This window comes from Thalassophryne amazonica, chromosome 14 (assembly GCF_902500255.1).
Source record: "Thalassophryne amazonica chromosome 14, fThaAma1.1, whole genome shotgun sequence".
NCBI lineage: Eukaryota > Metazoa > Chordata > Actinopteri > Batrachoidiformes > Batrachoididae > Thalassophryne > Thalassophryne amazonica.
In genome coordinates this window covers 20,053,952-20,072,434 of record NC_047116.1, presented here as the reverse complement: position 1 = coordinate 20,072,434, position 18,483 = coordinate 20,053,952, and the positions used below count along the sequence as shown (strand labels likewise).

The following is an 18,483-nucleotide window of genomic DNA, read 5'->3' as shown; positions in this document are numbered from 1 at the left end:
CAGAAACACGGACCTGGATAGCCGACGTTTCCTTTCTCTCCTTTGGGTCCTTGTAGTCCTGGCATACCAGGCACACCCATGCCACCTTTCTGACCTTTCTCTCCTGGTGTTCCCGGGAATCCCGACTGGCCTGTCAGACCCTATGAGAGAAAAAGATTGGAGAATTGAAGACAGTTACTCAAAAATTGTGAAGATCAAAGTCCAACTGCCAGTCGGCATAATCTTCTATCAGTTTAAACTCTGATACTGAGCTTCTCGTTCTAAACAGAGCACGTACATGAACAAACCCTTTCTCCGTCTTCATCGTCTGCATTTACAAAGTGAAGAATGCAGCAATTTAAGACCCAACTACCAAAATGAGTCTCAATCCAGAGCCATATGCTTAGGAAGCCCCCTCACCTCAGCTGGTGAAATTACATTCTACCAAACAGTCGCATTTTTACCCCCAAGTTCCTTATCTTTTGTGCCGATGCTCCAAAGGAGACACTACCTTCTCTCCTGGAGGTCCTGGGGTGCCGATACCTGGCTCACCAGCTGCTCCCCTGTCCCCTTTCTCACCACCTGCACCTTTGAATCCAGGATGTCCAGGTGTACCGATGTCTCCTTTAGTACCCTTTGGACCACTTGAGCCTGAGCAAAAAAAAAAAAAACAATATGACGTTTTAAATCCAGCTGTAGATTCTACATCACGTTTTCCATCTTCCTTAACAAAAGAAGATGTAGCTTTTTTCAACATGTCAATAGATTTCCTCAAATTTGTAGCCGGGTTCTACCAAAATGAACTGAAAGAGTGATTTTACCAAGAGGAGTTTTTAATTTTTATTCTTCTTTATTTAGTTTTCATCAGAATCCAAATGTGGATTGTGGATATTTTTTTTCCCTTTTATAGTTCAATCAATTTCTCAAACATTTATACAAATATCTTCATCAAGTTACAACTAGAGTTGGGTACTGAACTCTGTACTTTTTAGGGTACTGACTGAATTTTATCTGTACTACAAAGTACCGATTCAAAATAAATCAATCTGTACCAAATTTTGGTACCAGATCAAAAGAGTGATGTCACTCCGGCGATGTGTTGAACTCCAAGCACGCACACAGTGCTACATTACTTCAATGATGTTTGGACAAATAATTTGTCTTTCTTGTTGTTCAGTGACATTTTTTCTTTTACTCTTAATGCAGCTTTTCACTGATCACTATAACATGTGTGCATATTTATTTTATTTAAAATAAAATGTTGTAAATCAATAACATTTTAACTAACACGTCCGTGGGAATCCACGGGCTTTAGATTGGGTAGTGTTTATAAAATAGGAAGCTGACATTTTTCAAGGGTGGTAACAAATTATACAAAGTTTCTATAATTATTTGGAATGGACTGAGCCCAGAATGTAATTACCAACGTCCATTGTTCATTGTTTTTTTTTTTTTACGTTATATCCACAATTTCTCAAAAAATATTAGTCCTATCAACTTTCCGTGTTCCAAATACATAAACATAAACGGCAAATGTCAGCTCTCCCCAGTTTGTCCGTGATTGAAGCCATACACACGCACACATACACGTACACAGAGGCCACTTGCCTTTTAATATAGTTTGATTTATTTCATAAGAAAATTTTGAATTCATTACTTCAGAGTGAGTAAACTACAGAAAATAGGTACAGTTGGGTACGAGCACGTAATTCAAGGAACCAGTACCAGCATTATTTCAAATGTAAAAGGTACCCAACCTTATTTCAACAAAGTTGGCTCTTGATGGACCAATGCATTTTCCAGGTCCTTTTGTTGGTCCAAAGTTTTGGAATAAATCATTGCATGTAGCCTGGACAAAAAACATTAAATTCTGAAGAGGATCTGCATAACATTACATTATGGTAAATGGAATGCATTTATATAGTGCTTTTCCATCTGCATCAGACGCTCAAAGCGCTTTACAATTATGCCTCACATTCACCCCGATGTCAGGGTGCTGCCATACAAGGTGCTCACTACACACAGGGAGCAATAGGGGATTAAAGGCCTTGCCCAAGGGCCCTTAGTGATTTTCCAGTCAGGCGGGGATTTGAACCCATGATCTTCTTGTTGTGTGGGCCGCTGAAGAGGAGGTACTGCTGGCCCACCACCACCAGATGGCGCCCTGCTTGAAGTGCGGGCTTCAAGCACAGAGGGCGTCGAAGCCACTGGGAGTGACAGCTGTCACACATCATCAGCACCAGCTGTCACTCAGCCAACTCATCAACCTCACCATAAAGGCCGGACTGCAACTCCACCTCCTCGCCGAGAAGTCAGCTACTAGAAGAGGTAATTCTCTGCTAAACTGAAAACTGTGTCTTAGTTTAAACTCTTTTTGCAGCCGCTTTCCTGTGGTGTGCCTTATCGGTGGGATTGGAGTTTGGTGTGATCAGCGACGGCTTCGCTTCACACCCCAACCAGATAAGTGGTTAGACAGGAGCTGCTCGAGTGTGTGATTGGAGGTGGAGGTGCTCCCTCCCTAAAGAACACAGACGGTGGGATTACTGAGTGTGCGAACTCACACTCATCAAAACTGTTTCTGTTCTCTGCCAGCAGTACCAGGTCTGACAGCTGGAGACAGTGGCCACCTGGGGATCCAGGACTTGGCGGCTCCGGTGTTCTTCAGATCCATTGGCGGTGAAAGCCGTGTGGGATCCGGCTCGGTTCAGGACAGACGTCTCCTATCCTCAAGCCTGCCCACACGTCACTCAACATATAATTGTCTGTGGTACCAAAACTGTATTTGTCTGTATTCCGTTGTGCACTTCACAACATTAAATTGTTACTGTTTGGCTTATCCATTGTCCGTTCATTTAACGCCCCCTGTTGTGGGTCTGTGTTCCTACACCTTCACAACACTTCTGGACTCAAGCCCAACACCTTAACCACTAGACATTATCACTTTAACTTTGGAATTTAGTACGGTGGTGAAAGTATGCACTTTTTGTTTTTTACTTAAGTTTCACAATGCATAATTAAAAACAATACATACATGTATTCACACAGAAACACTCATACTTGTCAAGGATTTTATATAGTTCATGCTCTTATTATCATTTATTTTCTTTAGTTTATGCTTATATTATTATTATTTATTTTCTTATAGTTTATGCTTATTATTTTTCCTCTTTGTGAGAAGAGGAGGTTTTAGAAAGAAAGACCTGTTGTCTGCATTCTTCATGATTGAGCAAACTATTTTTCATTTTGCCTTATCCTGCTTTGACGAGCCACAAGGTTCATGTCACAGGAATGGAAGGTTCCAGCAGTCACCTTGTCCCAATATCTCCCTCTTGCAGACATGACTCATGTGTAACCTCTCCCGACTGTCCTTGTTTGTTTTTTCTCATGTTGAACTAAATAAAAGGCTGGGCCAGAGGAGGAGATTTTAGGAGAGCTTTGTAGCTGAGCACTTACAAGCTGCTTCATTGTTCTCCTCCTCTGCGCAGAGCAAAAAATATATATTTGTCTCTCTCTGACTGGTTTCTTTTCAGTGTTTGTGCCTCTCATTTCTTTAAAAACAGGGTGCAAACCCAACAATACTCATTGGCATTTCCATGACTAACACAATGACAATGACTACACACATATATATATACATATATATATATATATATACATATACATATATATATATATATATACATATACATATATATATATATACATATATATATATATATATATATATATATATATATATATATATATATATATTCCCTTATATTTGTGTGCCTACCTGGAATTCCCATCTCTCCGATATTGCCTTTTTGTCCTGGTGGTCCCATAACACCAGGCTCTCCAGGAAAACCTAAGTCTCCTTTCGCACCTGACACATTTAAAAAATGTGAAAAACAGTGTGAATGTAAAAAACTTCTACTTCACAATTTTCAGATCATGATGAAGACCTGTGAATAACACCCCGCCCAAAAAAATAAAGAGTTTATTCAAAGTAAAAGACAAACAAAAATAGATTTACAACAGTTTATGCTGTTTACACACCAGTTTTTGTGTTTGTTTGTTTTTTTGTTTTTTTTTGTGGTGTAACAGATCTGGACAAAAAAATAAATAAATAAATAAATATTCCACTACATTTCTGTGGTCAGTTAGCACACCTGGTTGTCCAGGTGAACCAGGCTCTCCATCTTTGCCTGGCATTCCAGGGTCTCCAGATAGTCCAGGGTGGCCCTTTTGCCCAGTCGTACCAGGTTTACCTGATAGAAATAACAACAACAAAATTAAAACACCGCACACATGTGGACTCTGATGTGTGTTTGTTATTTTTCGCCTTCGGGTTGAGCGGCAGAATGTTTTGTCTTTATAAGGCAAAAGTTGGACAAAAAAAAGTACAGCGGTTCATACCCCTGTCTCCAGTGTCTCCTTTCTCTCCCTTCATGTGCTCCTTCTCATACTCAGTCATGTTGCCAGGAGCCCCCTTTGGACCACGCTCTCCCCTTTCTCCTTTAGGTCCAGGTTTACCAGTCTCCCCTTTTTGTCCACCAATGCCAGGGTCACCTGAGAGAGACGGTGCAAAAGATAAATATTTTCTCTGCTAATGGTATTAGATGGGCAGAAATGTCAAACCAAAAATCTACCTGAATAATACAATTTTCACCATTTGGTGTTCCTCACCTCTTGGACCAGAAGATCCTGGTGTACCAGGTGCTCCAGGAAATCCTGGTGGTCCTGGGGTCCCCATGACTCCCATCTCACCTTTAGGACCTTTAACATACACAAAGAGATTATAAGTATAATTTACAAAGTGAAGAAAGAGTCAAAAAGACCATGTGAGGAACAGCCCTCAATAAAACTTTTTTTTTTGTTCCCCTTGTCAACATATTCGTCAATCTCACCTGGTTGTCCAATGTGTCCATCCCTTCCTGACAGGCCTGGTGGCCCAGGCAGTCCTTTGGAACCTGGTAATCCTGGGAACCCAGTATCTCCTTTATCTCCCTGAGGTCCAGGCATATCTAAACCAGGAGGTCCTGCATGACCCTTTTCTCCCTTCACACCATCCCTGCCTACATGGGAACATGTGCAATCAGTGAGGTTTAAGGTTTTTCACAATTTTTGCAGCAGCAACTGACAATAATCTAAAGATTTACAATCTGACTATAATCACACAGTGGTTGGCTATTTGTACTCACCATATGGTCCAGGCTCTCCTGGTGGTCCTTGGGTCCCAGATGCTCCTGGCAAGCCTTTTCCTGGAGGACCTGGTAAACCAGTCACACCTGGAGGCCCCGATGGTCCCACATCACCTAATTTTCAATATTATTGAAATAAAATCAGGTCTTGGAACAGGATGTGGGCCTTTGAACTTATGATACCTTATTATGAAATGAATCCAACATTACCTTTGACACCCTGAGAACCTGGTGGCCCTGGATCTCCTTTTTGTCCAGGAACACCAGGCAGCCCAATGCTACCCTTATCACCTGGGAAGCCAGTTATTCCTGGGAGGCCTTGTGAACCTTTTGGGCCTGGCAGACCCCGTCCTGGTTCACCCTGAAATATATCATAATATCAAATATCATGTGTCAACTGTTGTGGTACTTATTTTAACTAATATTCAAATCTCCCAGTTCATCATGTTGATGATCCATCATGAGGCTGCAGGACAGCTTCAACAGTTTTTGACATAATACTCTAGAGATCTCCCAAACTCTACTGGAATCCAATCCCAAAACTTTGTTTTTATCCCAATGAAACCATTCAGTCTCTTTTAGTAATCTCTTTTAGTAATAAACTAAAAGAGATTAAATGAAACAACTTTGTTTGTAAAAGTTATCTTTCACATCAGCTCTTCATATTACAGTTTTTTTTTTTTTGAAGGCAAAATTTCAAGGTACAAATCAATTCATTCATTAAAATGTAATTTTGTGAATGAATGTGAACATGTCACAGGACAACCGGAAGGGTGCATGTTTTTAGCATTTCAAACACTTATTTTGCATGTACAGTAGTGTTCAGAATAATAGTAGTGCTATGTGACTAAAAAGATTAATCCAGGTTTTTAGTATATTTCTTATTGTTACATGGGAAACAAGGTACCAGTAGATTCAGTAGATTCTCACAAATCCAACAAGACCAAGCATTCATGATATGCACACTCTTAAGACTATGAAATTGGGCTATTAGTAAAAAAAAAAAAGTAGAAAAGGGGGTGTTCACAATAATAGTAGTGTGGCATTCAGTCAGTGAGTTCGTCAATTTTGTGGAACAAACAGGTGTGAATCAGGTGTCCCCTATTTAAGGATGAAGCCAGCATCTGTTAAACATGCTTTTCTCTTTGAAAGCCTGAGGAAAATGGGACGTTCAAGACATTGTTCAGAAGAACAGCGTAGTTTGATTAAAAAGTTGGAGCGGGGAAAACTTATACACAGGTGCAAAAAATTATAGGCTGTTCATCTACAATGATCTCCAATGCTTTAAAATGGACAAAAAAAAAAAAAAAAAAACAGACGCTTGGAAGAAAACATCAAAATCAACATAGAAGAATAACCAGAATGGCAAAGGCTCACCCATTGATCAGCTCCAGGATGATCAAAGACAGTCTGGAGTTACCTGTAATTGCTGTGACAGTTAGAAGACGCCTGTGTGAAGCTAATTTATTTGCAAGAATCCCCCGCAAAATCCCTCTGTTAAATAAAAGACGTGCAGAAGAGGTTACAATTTGCCAAAGAACACATCAACTGGCCTAAAGAGAAATGGAGGAATATTTTGTGGACTGATGAGAGTAAAATTGTTCTTTTTGGGTCCAAGGGCCGCAGACAGTTTGTGAGATGACCCCCAAACTCTGAATTCAAGCCACAGTTCACAGTGAAGACAGTGAAGCATGGTGGCGCAAGCATCACGATATGGGCATGTTTCTCCTACTATGGTGTTGGGCCTATATATCGCATACCAGGTATCATGGATCAGTTTGGTTATGTCAAAATACTTGAAGAGGTCATGTTGCCTTATGCTGAAGAGGACATGCCCTTGAAATGGGTGTTTCAACAAGAAAATGACCCCAAGCACACTAATAAACAAGCAAAATCTTGGTTCCAAACCAACAAAATTAATGCCTCGCAGATGTGAAGAAATCATGAAATACTGTGGTTATACAACTAAATACTAGTTTAGTGATTCACAGGATTGCTAAAAAAGCAGTTTGAACGTAATAGTTTTGAGTTTGTAGCGTCAACAGCAGATGCTACTATTATTGTGAACACCCCCTTTTCTACTTTTTTTTACTAATAGCCCAATTTCATAGCCTTAAGAGTGTGCATATCATGAATGCTTGGTCTTGTTGGATTTGTGAGAATCTACTGAATCTACTGGTACCTTGTTTCCCATGTAACAATAAGAAATATACTCAAAACCTGGATTAATCGTTTTAGTCACATAGCACTAAATACTAAAATTTGAGGCAAAGTAAAAATGGTCCAAAATGGAAACATTTTGGCTAACATTTTAGCTAGCTGTGTTGTACAATACAGTAGCATAAAATCTTATTCTATCAAAGTATGAACTGCGTAAACAGAAATTGCAGTTGAGGCGAGAGTACATACATTAGCAAAATCATCTTCCTTTGATGTAACTGTGAAGTTATCATCAGTTTTCCAGTGTATCTGGTAGCTACTTTATTGCTAGCTAGCTTACAGTTAACCCAAAAACAAGCTTGATTTTGAGGAAATAATGTATATTTTGACTTTTCCCTTTGGGGTTGCTACAGCAGATCCGAAACACTGTTGATTTGTTACAAGTTTTACTCCCAATGTCCTTCTTGATGCAACTCCACACTACATGCAGAATGGGCACAGGTGGTCTTGAACGGGGTACCTTCTGTTTTAGACGGTTTTAGAATGTTTTGCTATTATTTTCATTTTCAGTTCCACACTCATAGCACAGTAGCATATGCAGGATTACAAGTAACTACATGGGAATCTTCCAGAACTATAAATAAACTGCAACAAGACACGCAAACCTGATTAATTTTCTCAGCAGACTTGTGTGAAAGCTTAATGTATCTAATTATACAAATAAATAAATAAAAATGCACACTTTTTGTCCAGATGGACCAGGATCTCCTGGCAGCCCATCCCGTCCTGGTCTTCCACTATCTCCTGGTAATCCTGGAGCTCCAGGAATACCTGATATACCTGAATGTTTGGGAACAAACAAAAGGCTCTGAATTTTGCACTTGTACATGCTCGTAAGTATTGTATATAATATGAAATCTGTCTTCAGCATCCCACCAAGAGGAGAAGTTTCTAGTTTTACCTTTAGGACCAGTTGGGCCAGGCAATCCAAATCCGGGGAACCCAGGGTCACCCTTCTCTCCAGGGAAACCTGGCACACCAGCGTCTCCTTGCACACCTCTGTCACCTGCAGTTAGTAATAAACAACACAGTGAAAACAGTAACCAACAATTTAACACCATTTTTTATGGTACTTTGGTTTGTGTGAGGTTGATGTGCCCCAAATGTGCCCCAAAGCTGAACAGTTAAGTACGTTGGGTTCAGTGTCTCCTCTTTGTTATCTTATCTATACTCACCTCAAATCTCAGTAACTCCGTAAATTACCTAGTAAGTCAGAGTTTGATGTATGTTTTGGTGCAACAGAAATCAAAACATGGTGTTACTAACCTTGAATTCCTGGTCTGCCCATTTCTCCTCGTGGTCCAGGTATACCAGGAGGTCCAGGCATGCTTACACCTTTACCTGGCTCCCCTTTTTGACCTGGTGCAATAAACATGCCTCACATAAGCACAATAACTGAACAGAACCCAAGATACAACCCAAAGTGCATATTTGTTTATAGTTGTTGTGAATTTGTCCTGCCTACCTGGCAATCCAGGAATTCCAGAATGACCTGGCTTCCCCTGACTGCCCTTCTCTCCAGGCTCTCCTGGGCGGCCATAGCCTGGCCGCCCAGGAGGGCCCCTCTCTCCTGGAGGGCCAATGACACCAGGATTTCCATCCTGTCCACGCTCACCCTTGATACCCTCTTTGGCCTGAAAGCAGGAACAGAGCTCAAGGACATCCACTTTATCTAGCTTGACATTGTAGGCATATCACTGTACAAGAATTTGAGAAACGTTTGTTTGTATGTGGGTCTTTGTTCATTCCCTTACACCAGTGATTCTCAACCGGGGTGCCGCGGCACCCTAGGGTGCCGTGATCGATCGTCAGGGGTGCCGTGGGTATTTTTCATATTCGCGATTAGTTTTCATATTCGCGATTACCGTGAATTATTTATTTTATCCACAAAGCATAAAACGACTCAGAATCTGACGTCATTGTGCTGCAGCCTCGCTCTCGTCTTAAGGCGGGACAATAACAAGGAGGCTGACGGCCGATTAAAACAGTGCCGTCTTCTTCAAAAGCCTTCTAAAATGCGGAGCTGTCGGTGTGTGTGTCTGTGCCTGTGTGTGCACGCGCGCGGAGTTAACAGGCTGCAGACTGCGAGGGAGGGGAGGGGGTGGGTGAGGGAGGGGGTGAGTGAGGGAGATTCCTGAATGCAGGCGCGACACGTTCAGTGCGCAGCGAGCGCGGAGCAGAGAGAGGATTTTAAACCCGAGTGAACGTTAACAAAACGGAAACGTGATGCTGCCTTTACTTCTCTCTGAACTTTCTCTAAAGGTGTGATTCTGCCGTTACCGTCCTGTTCACACCATGTGCGCGTCGTATGCTGAATTTATGAGATCATGAGATGAAATAAATGGTCAAATATATTTAAAAACATATTTAAAAAATGAGAATATATGAATGAACTGAGCCACAAAAAAAAAAAACAATGTTCAGACGCAGAGATCACAAAAAGCAGGTGAGAACTCTGAACTTTAACAGCTGTTATTTTCCAAAGGTATTTATTTGTTCAATCTTAAGCTTAATGTAGTGTTTAAGCACAAAACGTGACTGATGAGGAGAAACAATTTCAGAAATGCAACAGAAACAACCACAAATCAGAAAAAGTTGGGACTGTATGTAAAATGAAGATAAAAATAAAAATGTTGCACCATTCCCAGTTTCTCCACTCACAGAAGCCAAACGTTCTTCCAGAGTTGTGTAATTATACTACAATAGTAGAATATAAAGAAGGGGAAAAAAGAAAAAAAAATAGACAATATATTCGTCAATCGCAATTATTTGTCTGACAATTAATCGTCTCCAGAAATTCCTAATCGTGAAAGCCCTACTTGAGATCAGAGCGCAAAATGCTTGAGGATTTTCGAAATGCGATGTTTTCTGTATCGATTTTCTATTGCGATAATTGGGTTTTGCGCAAAACCAGAGGTAATAGCATTATAATATTATTTTAGTTGGTGGTGTGCCGCAGGATTTTGTAAATATAAAAAGGGTGCCGCGGCTCAAAAAAGGTTGAAAAACACTGCCTTACACCTATCAGGTGCTTGGGTCAGTTTGGTGGAAACTGCCCCAAGACCTTCAGCCCTTAAGGGATGCGTTGTCAATATCGTTGGAGTCAAAGGTCAAATTTTTTGTTAATTTGTAGGTGCCCCTATTTCTCCCAGGTTATTTTTTCCATTTCCACCATGATATGTGGATGACAATGATCCCCATAATTATTTTTTTTTTTTTTTTTTTTTTTTTTTTGGTAAGGGTCAAGATCATTGGGTCAGCCCAGGCAAGGTCAGATTTTCCAAAGGTCAATCACTGGGGCTTCTGTCTGCCTCTCTGTTTGGTGGACTACTCCTCCCAGGTCCTCTTGCTGATTCCTAACAAACATAATATATCAGTGAAGGATGGCCTCAAAATTGTCCTTAAAGAACCGAGGAATTATATTTTCAACCCGATTTGGATCAAATATGGCTCACAGTTCAGTGGATTTCAGAAATGCCCTGGCAAGGTCAGCCAAAGGTCTTGACCTTCACCCAAATGCAATCATTTGGGTGAAGGTCAAGGTCAATGGGGTCAAATGTCAGAGTGCCATAGCCCTTATTGTTTTCATGCCTAAATAATGATAAACAATGTGCTAGTCATTTTCAACATAGTGGTGGAGACTGTATTATATAAACATAAGTGGCTATATATATATATATTTGAGCACTAGGACATTCAAGTGCTCAAATGTTGAGCACTTGAATGTCCTGTACAACCCAGTTTGCTTTCCTGTCTGAATATATTAATTTTGTTTGTAAAATTATTGCAATGTAAAAACAGTGAAATGCACCACTACCTCAATTTTGATTCATTGATATTTACATTTACTGTTACCTACCTTTTGTGTGTAATTTTGTTATAAATTTGATTGCAAAACAAAGTCTGCATGAAGGACTTCAAATGTCTTTATCTTTTAACCAAGTATTTCCACTTAGTTTGGGGAGTTCACCTCTTATAGTTCTGCTGGACAAACTTTAGCCCATTAACTATTATATTTATAAGACATCAGCATTACAAAAACAAATGTTGGACAATTGTTTTGATTAAAATGATTGGCATTTGGCTTATGTCTAAAACAGGTTAACCCGGGCAGCGCCGGGTACACCAGCTAGTCCTACATACGAGGTCTGTTAGAAAAGTAACGTACCTGTTGTGTGGGCCGCCAGAAGAGGAGGTACTGCTGGCCCACCACCAGAGGGTGCCCTGCCTGAAGTGCGGGCTTCAGGCACGAGAGGGTGCTGCCGCCACGGACACAGCCGGGGGTGACAGCTGTCATTATCTCTTGACAGCTGTCACCCATCTACACTTCATCATCCCACTCCATAAAGACCAGACGTCATCTCCACCTCATTGCCGAGATATCGTCTACCTTAGGAGGTAACCTTCTCAGCCTGCATATCCAGATAAGTGGTTACTCAGACACTGCACGAGTGTGTGTTAGAGGTGGAGGTGGAATTCCCACCGTTGTTGTTACTGGGTGTTCACACACCCACATCTGATTGTCTCTGCTCCTCGCCAGCAGTACCAGATCCGACACGCGGAGACAGTGGCCACCTGGGGTGTTCGGGATTTGGCGGCTCCAGTATTCTCCAGGTTCGGTGGTGGAGGAAATCGTGTGGTTCCGGTTCTTCTCAGGACAGACGTCCTCTATCCTCGAACCTGCCCACACGTCACCTTTGCTAATTGACTATTGTACATATTCTGTAATCTGCTGTGTTTGGTTGTGCTCTTCACAACAGTAAAGTGTTCATATTTGACTCTTTCATTGTCCGTTCATTTACGCCCCCTGTTGTGGGTCCGTGTCACTACACTTTCACAACAGTACCTTTTTATTTTTTGCAAAAACCGTATGGATTTGAATCACGTGTGATTGCATCAGCCAAGCTAGGACCTTCGTGCGCATGTGTGAGTTTTTACACGCCTGTCGGTTGCGTCATTCGCCTGTGAGCACGGTTTGTGGGAGAAGTGGTCCAGCCCCCTCGGCGGATTTTCATCGTCAGGAAAATGGCTGAGCGACTGCCGCTTTGCTGCATCAAAATTTTTCCAGAAACTGTGAGAGACAGCCAGGTGGAAACCATTCGGAAAATTCAGATGGCTTTTGGTGAAGATTCAGTGGGCATCACAGAGATTAAGGAGCATTACAACTGGATTAAAGATGGCCCACAGCTGCTGAGGGCGCGTTGCGCTTCGAGCGGCCATTGACAGGCTGAAACGACCAGATCATTTCCAAAGTGAATGCTGTGTTGATCCGGGACATCGTGTGACTACCAGAGAAATAGCAAGAGAGGTGGACATAGCACTTTTTCGGCACATTACATTGTTACAGGAGATTTTGTAATGAAAGATGTGCGGCGGAATTCGCGCGTCAGGACGGAGCCGCGTAATGGCGCAGAACAAAAAGCACCTCCGTGTTGGAAGTCTCACAGGACATGCCCAGCTCTTCCACCATTCGGAAGATTCAGACGGCTTTGGGTGGCTTTTCAGTCGAGTGAGTATCCGAGAAATTGTCGAAGAGATGAGCATGTCACAACATGTCCTGTGAGAGCAACACGGAGGTGCTTTCGTTCCGCGCCATTAGCGGCTCTGTGGCGAAGTCCTCCGCTCCTGTTTTCATGACAAAATCTCCTTTAACAGTGGAATGTGCCGGAAAAGTGCTGATGTCCACCTTTTCTACCATTTCTCTGGTAGTCAGACGACGTCCCGGATCAACACAGCATTCAGTTTGGAAATGATCTGGTCATTTCAGCCTGTCGATGGCTGCTCGAAGCGCGACGCGCCCTCAGCTGCTGTGGGCCGTCTTTAATCCGGTTGTAATGCTCCTTAATCTGTGTGATGCCCATAAGATCTTCACCGAAAGCCATCTGAATTTTCCGAATGGTTTCCACCTGGCTGTCTCTCACAGTTTCTGGAAAAATTTGATGCATTGCTGCTCCAGCTGTTCAAACATTTTCCTCACAATGAAAATCCGACGAGGGGGGAGGACCAGTGCTCACACAAAGCCTGCTCACAGGCGAATGACGCAACCGACAGGCGTGGAAAAACTCACGCATGCGCACGAAGGTTCAAGCTTGGCTGATGCAATCACACGTGATTCAAATCCATAAGGTTATTGCAAAACATAAAAAGGTAGGATACTTTTCTAACAGACCTCGTAAACAGCTGTGTTAAATGGACACAATACACACTATTTTTACACATTTGACAGGCGCAATCCTCGTTGTGCACTGTTAGTAAACAATGTATTTGGGAGTGCCACTGTGTTTGCGCTTTACACACAAACCTTTAGTATATCAGGCCCTTGTGTTTATCTACAACATGAGTCAAAAATTGAGTAGAATTTCTTCTAAGATCCTAATTATCCATTTCACAGATGACTGTCTTTTTAACTCAGTTTTTTTCCCCGATAGCAGCATTTAATACACTATTATATTACACTTACAGGTTCACCTTTGTGGCCAGGTACACCTGGGGCACCATCTCTCCCTGGTTGACCGTCGGAGCCTGGTAACCCCGGTGAGCCAGCAGGACCGGGTAAACCTTTGTTGCCCTTCAGACCAGGACCTACATAAATGTCTCCCGGCTCACCAACCGCACCAGGTGCTCCTATCAATCCAGGAGGTCCGGGGTCACCCTGCACACAGGTCAACAAAGTATCCTCAAGTTATTAAAATTACCACACTCTTGTCTTCATACATTAAATAAAAATTTAAATAAGTATTTTAAAAAGTGTTGCTGTAGTTTTACAATACATACTTGTCATAAAATAATGGACAATGTAATACTGGGCCTCAGTCATTAAAATATTTTCAAATAGATTTGATCCCAGCTTGTGCATATACATATTTTAAGAAGCTCAACCAAGAAGGTTGTGTTTTCATTACAATTTGTTGGTATGTTTGACTGTTAGCTGGATTAAACAAAAACTACCAAGCAAAATTTATCAAACTTGGTAGAGGGTTATCAGACTCTAACTATCTACCAAGATTATTATTATTATTGGCTCATGCTCTAACCATTAGAGCATGAGCCAAGGAATAACCCATTACATTTGGGAGGAGATCCCAATAAAGGAAAAAGTGTCAGAGATTTTTTCCCCCAACTTGTAACCAAGTACGTAGCTGCATGAGCTCACACCCAGGTCTAACCAGTATATAGATAGATGTAGGTTTGAGTCCGGGTCATGCTACCTGTCTATGTGTTTGGTAAAGACACTTTATCTGCATCGTCCCAGTCATCCAGCTGTAAATGGGTATCAGGCTTGGGTGGGGAAGTAACCCGCTCTGAACTGGCGTCCTGTTCAGGGGGAGTCACACAGCACTTACTCGCTCTCTTGCAATACTGGAATCTTTTTTTCTTTTTTGTACATTTTCATTAATTTGTAAGAAAATATTACATAGATGTTGAGGGCGGTTAACCAGACACATTTATGTTAAAATTTATGAATGTGTTGGACTAACTGCAGATCCAAATAAAAGTTCTGATCCAGTAAAACCAATTACTTTTTTTTATAAGTGAGTGCCGCAGATAGATACAGTAGCTACTTTTAGGAAGATGGGATGGGCTGATAGACTGCATGGATGGGTGCTGTTCAGGACCCAGGGTGGGTCCATGGTGTGGTGGATGAGGCTACATGAAGCACCAGCACATGTTCCCAGATCTGAACAGATGATCTTAATTCAGTCCCTTTTTGAGAACAAATACAGCTAGACATATTGGTCATATAAGAGCAGACAAGAGGAAGCAAAAGTCGTAACAAGCTTTCCGTAGGTGAACCTGTGAAAAGATCATTAACGGTCAAAATGTTTCCTCTCCTTTTACTTCATATTATTAGCAATGCAACCATGGGCGCAATTGGTGGGGGATGGGGGGACATGTCCCCCCCCACCCTTTCAACCAGGGGGGACAGAATATGGTATGTCCCCCCCATCTTCTGACATATATGTGTGTACCTGAAACATGCTATGCCAGTCTTATGTGCAAAACCATGTCAGAATAGTATCTTTGTTTCTGCAAGTTTGTATTTTTAGCAGCATTGACTTGTTTAAAACACCTGTTTCGTGTTTGTCACATTCAGAATTTTCTGGCACTGCATTTGCCCAGATTTGAAACCAAAAATAGTTGCCTCTAGGGACTAGTGTCTACACATAAGTATCAATGGACCATATGCTAATTTACTAAATTCTGAAAGTTAGAAAAGGAAATCAGAAAAGCTATCTGGGACCTCAGAAAGCCCATCTGCAATTATTGCTTGATCTCCAAAATCAGTCTATGCAAGCAAAATTATGTTCAGTATGAGTGTTGTCATTAGTGCCACTTTGAAAATTAAATTCATGATAAGTAATTTATCCTAAACTTATGATCTGTTGTTTTTTCAAACTTATGCAAAAACAAATCTTGAGAAAAAAAATACAGTATGCGATAGTTAATAATTAAGAGCCTGTTCTTTCATATTTCTGAATACATTTTACTACATTGCAGTTGTTGTTTTTTAATGAAAACTCAGCCTATCATTCTTTTTGAGTTCTACACATGTGGTGATACCTTATTTACACCAGGATGTTAATAAAATCAATGCTGGCTATTCTCAGAATAAAGTACTTATCCACAGTTTCAAATTGCATAAGTCAAATGGTGTCTACTTTATGGTCTTCTCAAACATTAAAATTACTGTTCTGGATGCTCAGAATGCATCTGAGCTTATCTAGAAACCGTTGGCTTCTGGGGGCCTAAAGTGGCCCCCAGACCCCCAGCCTATGGGCTTCAGCCCTGCAGGCCTCGCACTTTGTCCCCCCCCCCCCCCCCCCCAATTTCTAGTTCTAAATTGCACCCTTGAATGCAACAGGTCTCAGCATCACTGCATCTAAATTCTTGGTCTGTTAGTGAAGCACAGGACTAACTGCTGGTGACCGCTTTCGTAATCTCTTTGCTTCCCTGTTGGTTTCTGTTGATGAATTAATGCCTTTGGTGCAGTTATTTCAAGCCAACTGATTCTGCTCTTTTTCTCTTTGTCTGAGGCACTGACAAGCACTTTAATGGATGTTGGCCCTGCACCCTAGGGCACCAGACTGACCTTAGGATGCCCTACCTATTCAAGATCTGGAAACAAAGACGAAGCACCAAGATGGATCGGTTTTATTTCAATAACGGACTCTGTTTTTGTTGCTCATCTGTTTTTTCTGTTTCTGTTTTTTTCTTGGTGTTTTCCCCAGCTTTTGTAAAAAACCTTGTAACTGTTAAAATGGCCCAACAGTTTGTCACCCCTCTGAGTCTGGTCTGCTGAAGATTTCTTCCTCAATAACACCAGAGGCAATTTTTCTTTACCACTGTCACCTGTGTCTTTGCTCAGAGGGGTTGGTTAGACCTTACCCGTGTGAAGTGCTGTGAGACAGAGTTGTTGTCATTTAGCACTATATAAATAAAATAAATTGAACTGGGACTATTGGCGTTGCCTGAGGTAGACTCTATCTGAAAGACTTTCTATTTGTATTCTCATCTTTCATAGTCTTGACTCTACTTACATGTTTTCCAGGATGTCCACGAAGGCCTATTTCACCTTTTTGTCCTTTGTTGCCTACTTGCCCTGGAGGTCCTGCCAAGAAACAGAGTAACCATCACAGTTCATTCAATACCTTGCTGCCTGATTATATCGGTAAAAATAGGTAAAGCAACTGATGACATGCCATCTTATACAGTGACACCTATAAAATTCTTAACTGACCTCGGTCTCCTTTAAGTCCTGGAGGACCAGGTAATCCAGGGAGGCCAATGCCATCACACTGTAAACAGGTATCTCCTTTATCACCTAATAATGAAGAACATTGTTAATTCCACCAAATACCATGTGAAGGACATTCAAGTAAGGTGCACCAGCAGCATCCATATTGTATGTACGCTGTATAGTGCAAAAATCGGAAAAATTGACTGTACCTACAATGTTAAAAAAAAATGCTGCTAAATACATAAGAATTGAACATGCAACAGCGGGTTTAGTGGACACCAGGACCTTGTGATTAGCAACAAGGCTACATAAACCACATTCAAACAAAAGGCCTTGTTTTGTTGCAACATTTTTATCTAAACTAATATGTAAAAACAAGTCGAGTCTGGGAGCATGCCCTGGTTTCACGTATTTCTGCATACATCACACCACGGAATTGCCTTAAGTCCTGGATAGCAAAAACCCAGACAGACAACCGTTCCATCCCCATCCCCAAAGTAAACCTCCATCTGCTGCAGCCAGGTGAAACGTGGGCATCTCCTTGGTCTTCTCATGTCACTATAGCCCTCAACATTGAGGCATCTTCGTGCTGGATGAGGGCCAAAATGTTGACGGTCCTTCACAATGCAAATACTTGTCTGAGTCTTCTGTAAGTATCCTGACATTTGACAGAATGTTATCACCTTAGGTGACTAGATAACGTCCAAGTCTCACAGCCATACAGTCAAATAGGAAGGACTCGAAAGACTTGGACCTTCATTCTCCTGCAAAGACATCTGCATCACTAAACACCCCTGTCCAGCAACCTCATGAGTCCATAAGCTCTTCCCATGAGTCTCTCAATCTTACATGGCGAGGACTCAGAGACATACAGTGATTAAATGTCTGAATGTTAGTCTTGATCCAGGACAATTACAAACCCAGACACCAAAATTCCTCACTCAGCTTCTCGAGATCACAGCTTCGTCTGCAAAGTAATTGCCAATAAAGACACGAAAGCCAATGGGTTCCACCACCCTACTCAGATCCCAGTTTGTGAACGTTTTGAACAGTGAAGGAGTCAGAACACATCCTGAATACACACCACTATTCACTCTGAAAAGGTCCAAGATTCTTGATCCGGACAGCACTCACAGTATCTGCATAGGCTGGCTAACAAGTCCAGCAACTACAACCAGTCCAAAAGTCTGCTAGTGGAGTAGCACTGTTGGAAAAAATGGACCCGTTTCCTGTTTTAATGTGTTTATTTAATTGGTTACAGTTATTTTCAGCAGTTTTTTTTATCCTGTATATTACTTTCAAAAATTCAGTAACAGAACCACTAAATTATGAGCTGCTGAGTCACTTTGCTCCAGAAACATA

The 18,483-nt window shown here is 41.5% G+C and overlaps 1 protein-coding gene across 2 annotated transcripts in view; it reads right to left on the bottom strand.

Moving 5' to 3' along the window:
* col4a1 (collagen, type IV, alpha 1) overlaps positions 1–18,483 on the bottom strand; it is a 105,720-nt gene that overhangs the window by 12,176 nt on the left and 75,061 nt on the right. For both annotated transcript variants that reach the window (XM_034185807.1, XM_034185808.1), the window contains exons 23-38: positions 17,122–17,205; positions 16,922–16,992; positions 13,843–14,034; positions 8,848–9,016; positions 8,649–8,741; positions 8,284–8,388; positions 8,065–8,162; positions 5,373–5,523; positions 5,163–5,276; positions 4,869–5,036; positions 4,648–4,737; positions 4,378–4,530; positions 4,131–4,229; positions 3,755–3,844; positions 491–630; positions 14–140 (exon numbers count right to left, since the gene is read on the bottom strand). In XM_034185807.1, the coding sequence (XP_034041698.1) occupies positions 14–140; positions 491–630; positions 3,755–3,844; positions 4,131–4,229; positions 4,378–4,530; positions 4,648–4,737; positions 4,869–5,036; positions 5,163–5,276; positions 5,373–5,523; positions 8,065–8,162; positions 8,284–8,388; positions 8,649–8,741; positions 8,848–9,016; positions 13,843–14,034; positions 16,922–16,992; positions 17,122–17,205 (1,944 nt within the window). The remainder of the gene's footprint in view (positions 1–13; positions 141–490; positions 631–3,754; positions 3,845–4,130; positions 4,230–4,377; positions 4,531–4,647; positions 4,738–4,868; positions 5,037–5,162; positions 5,277–5,372; positions 5,524–8,064; positions 8,163–8,283; positions 8,389–8,648; positions 8,742–8,847; positions 9,017–13,842; positions 14,035–16,921; positions 16,993–17,121; positions 17,206–18,483) is intronic.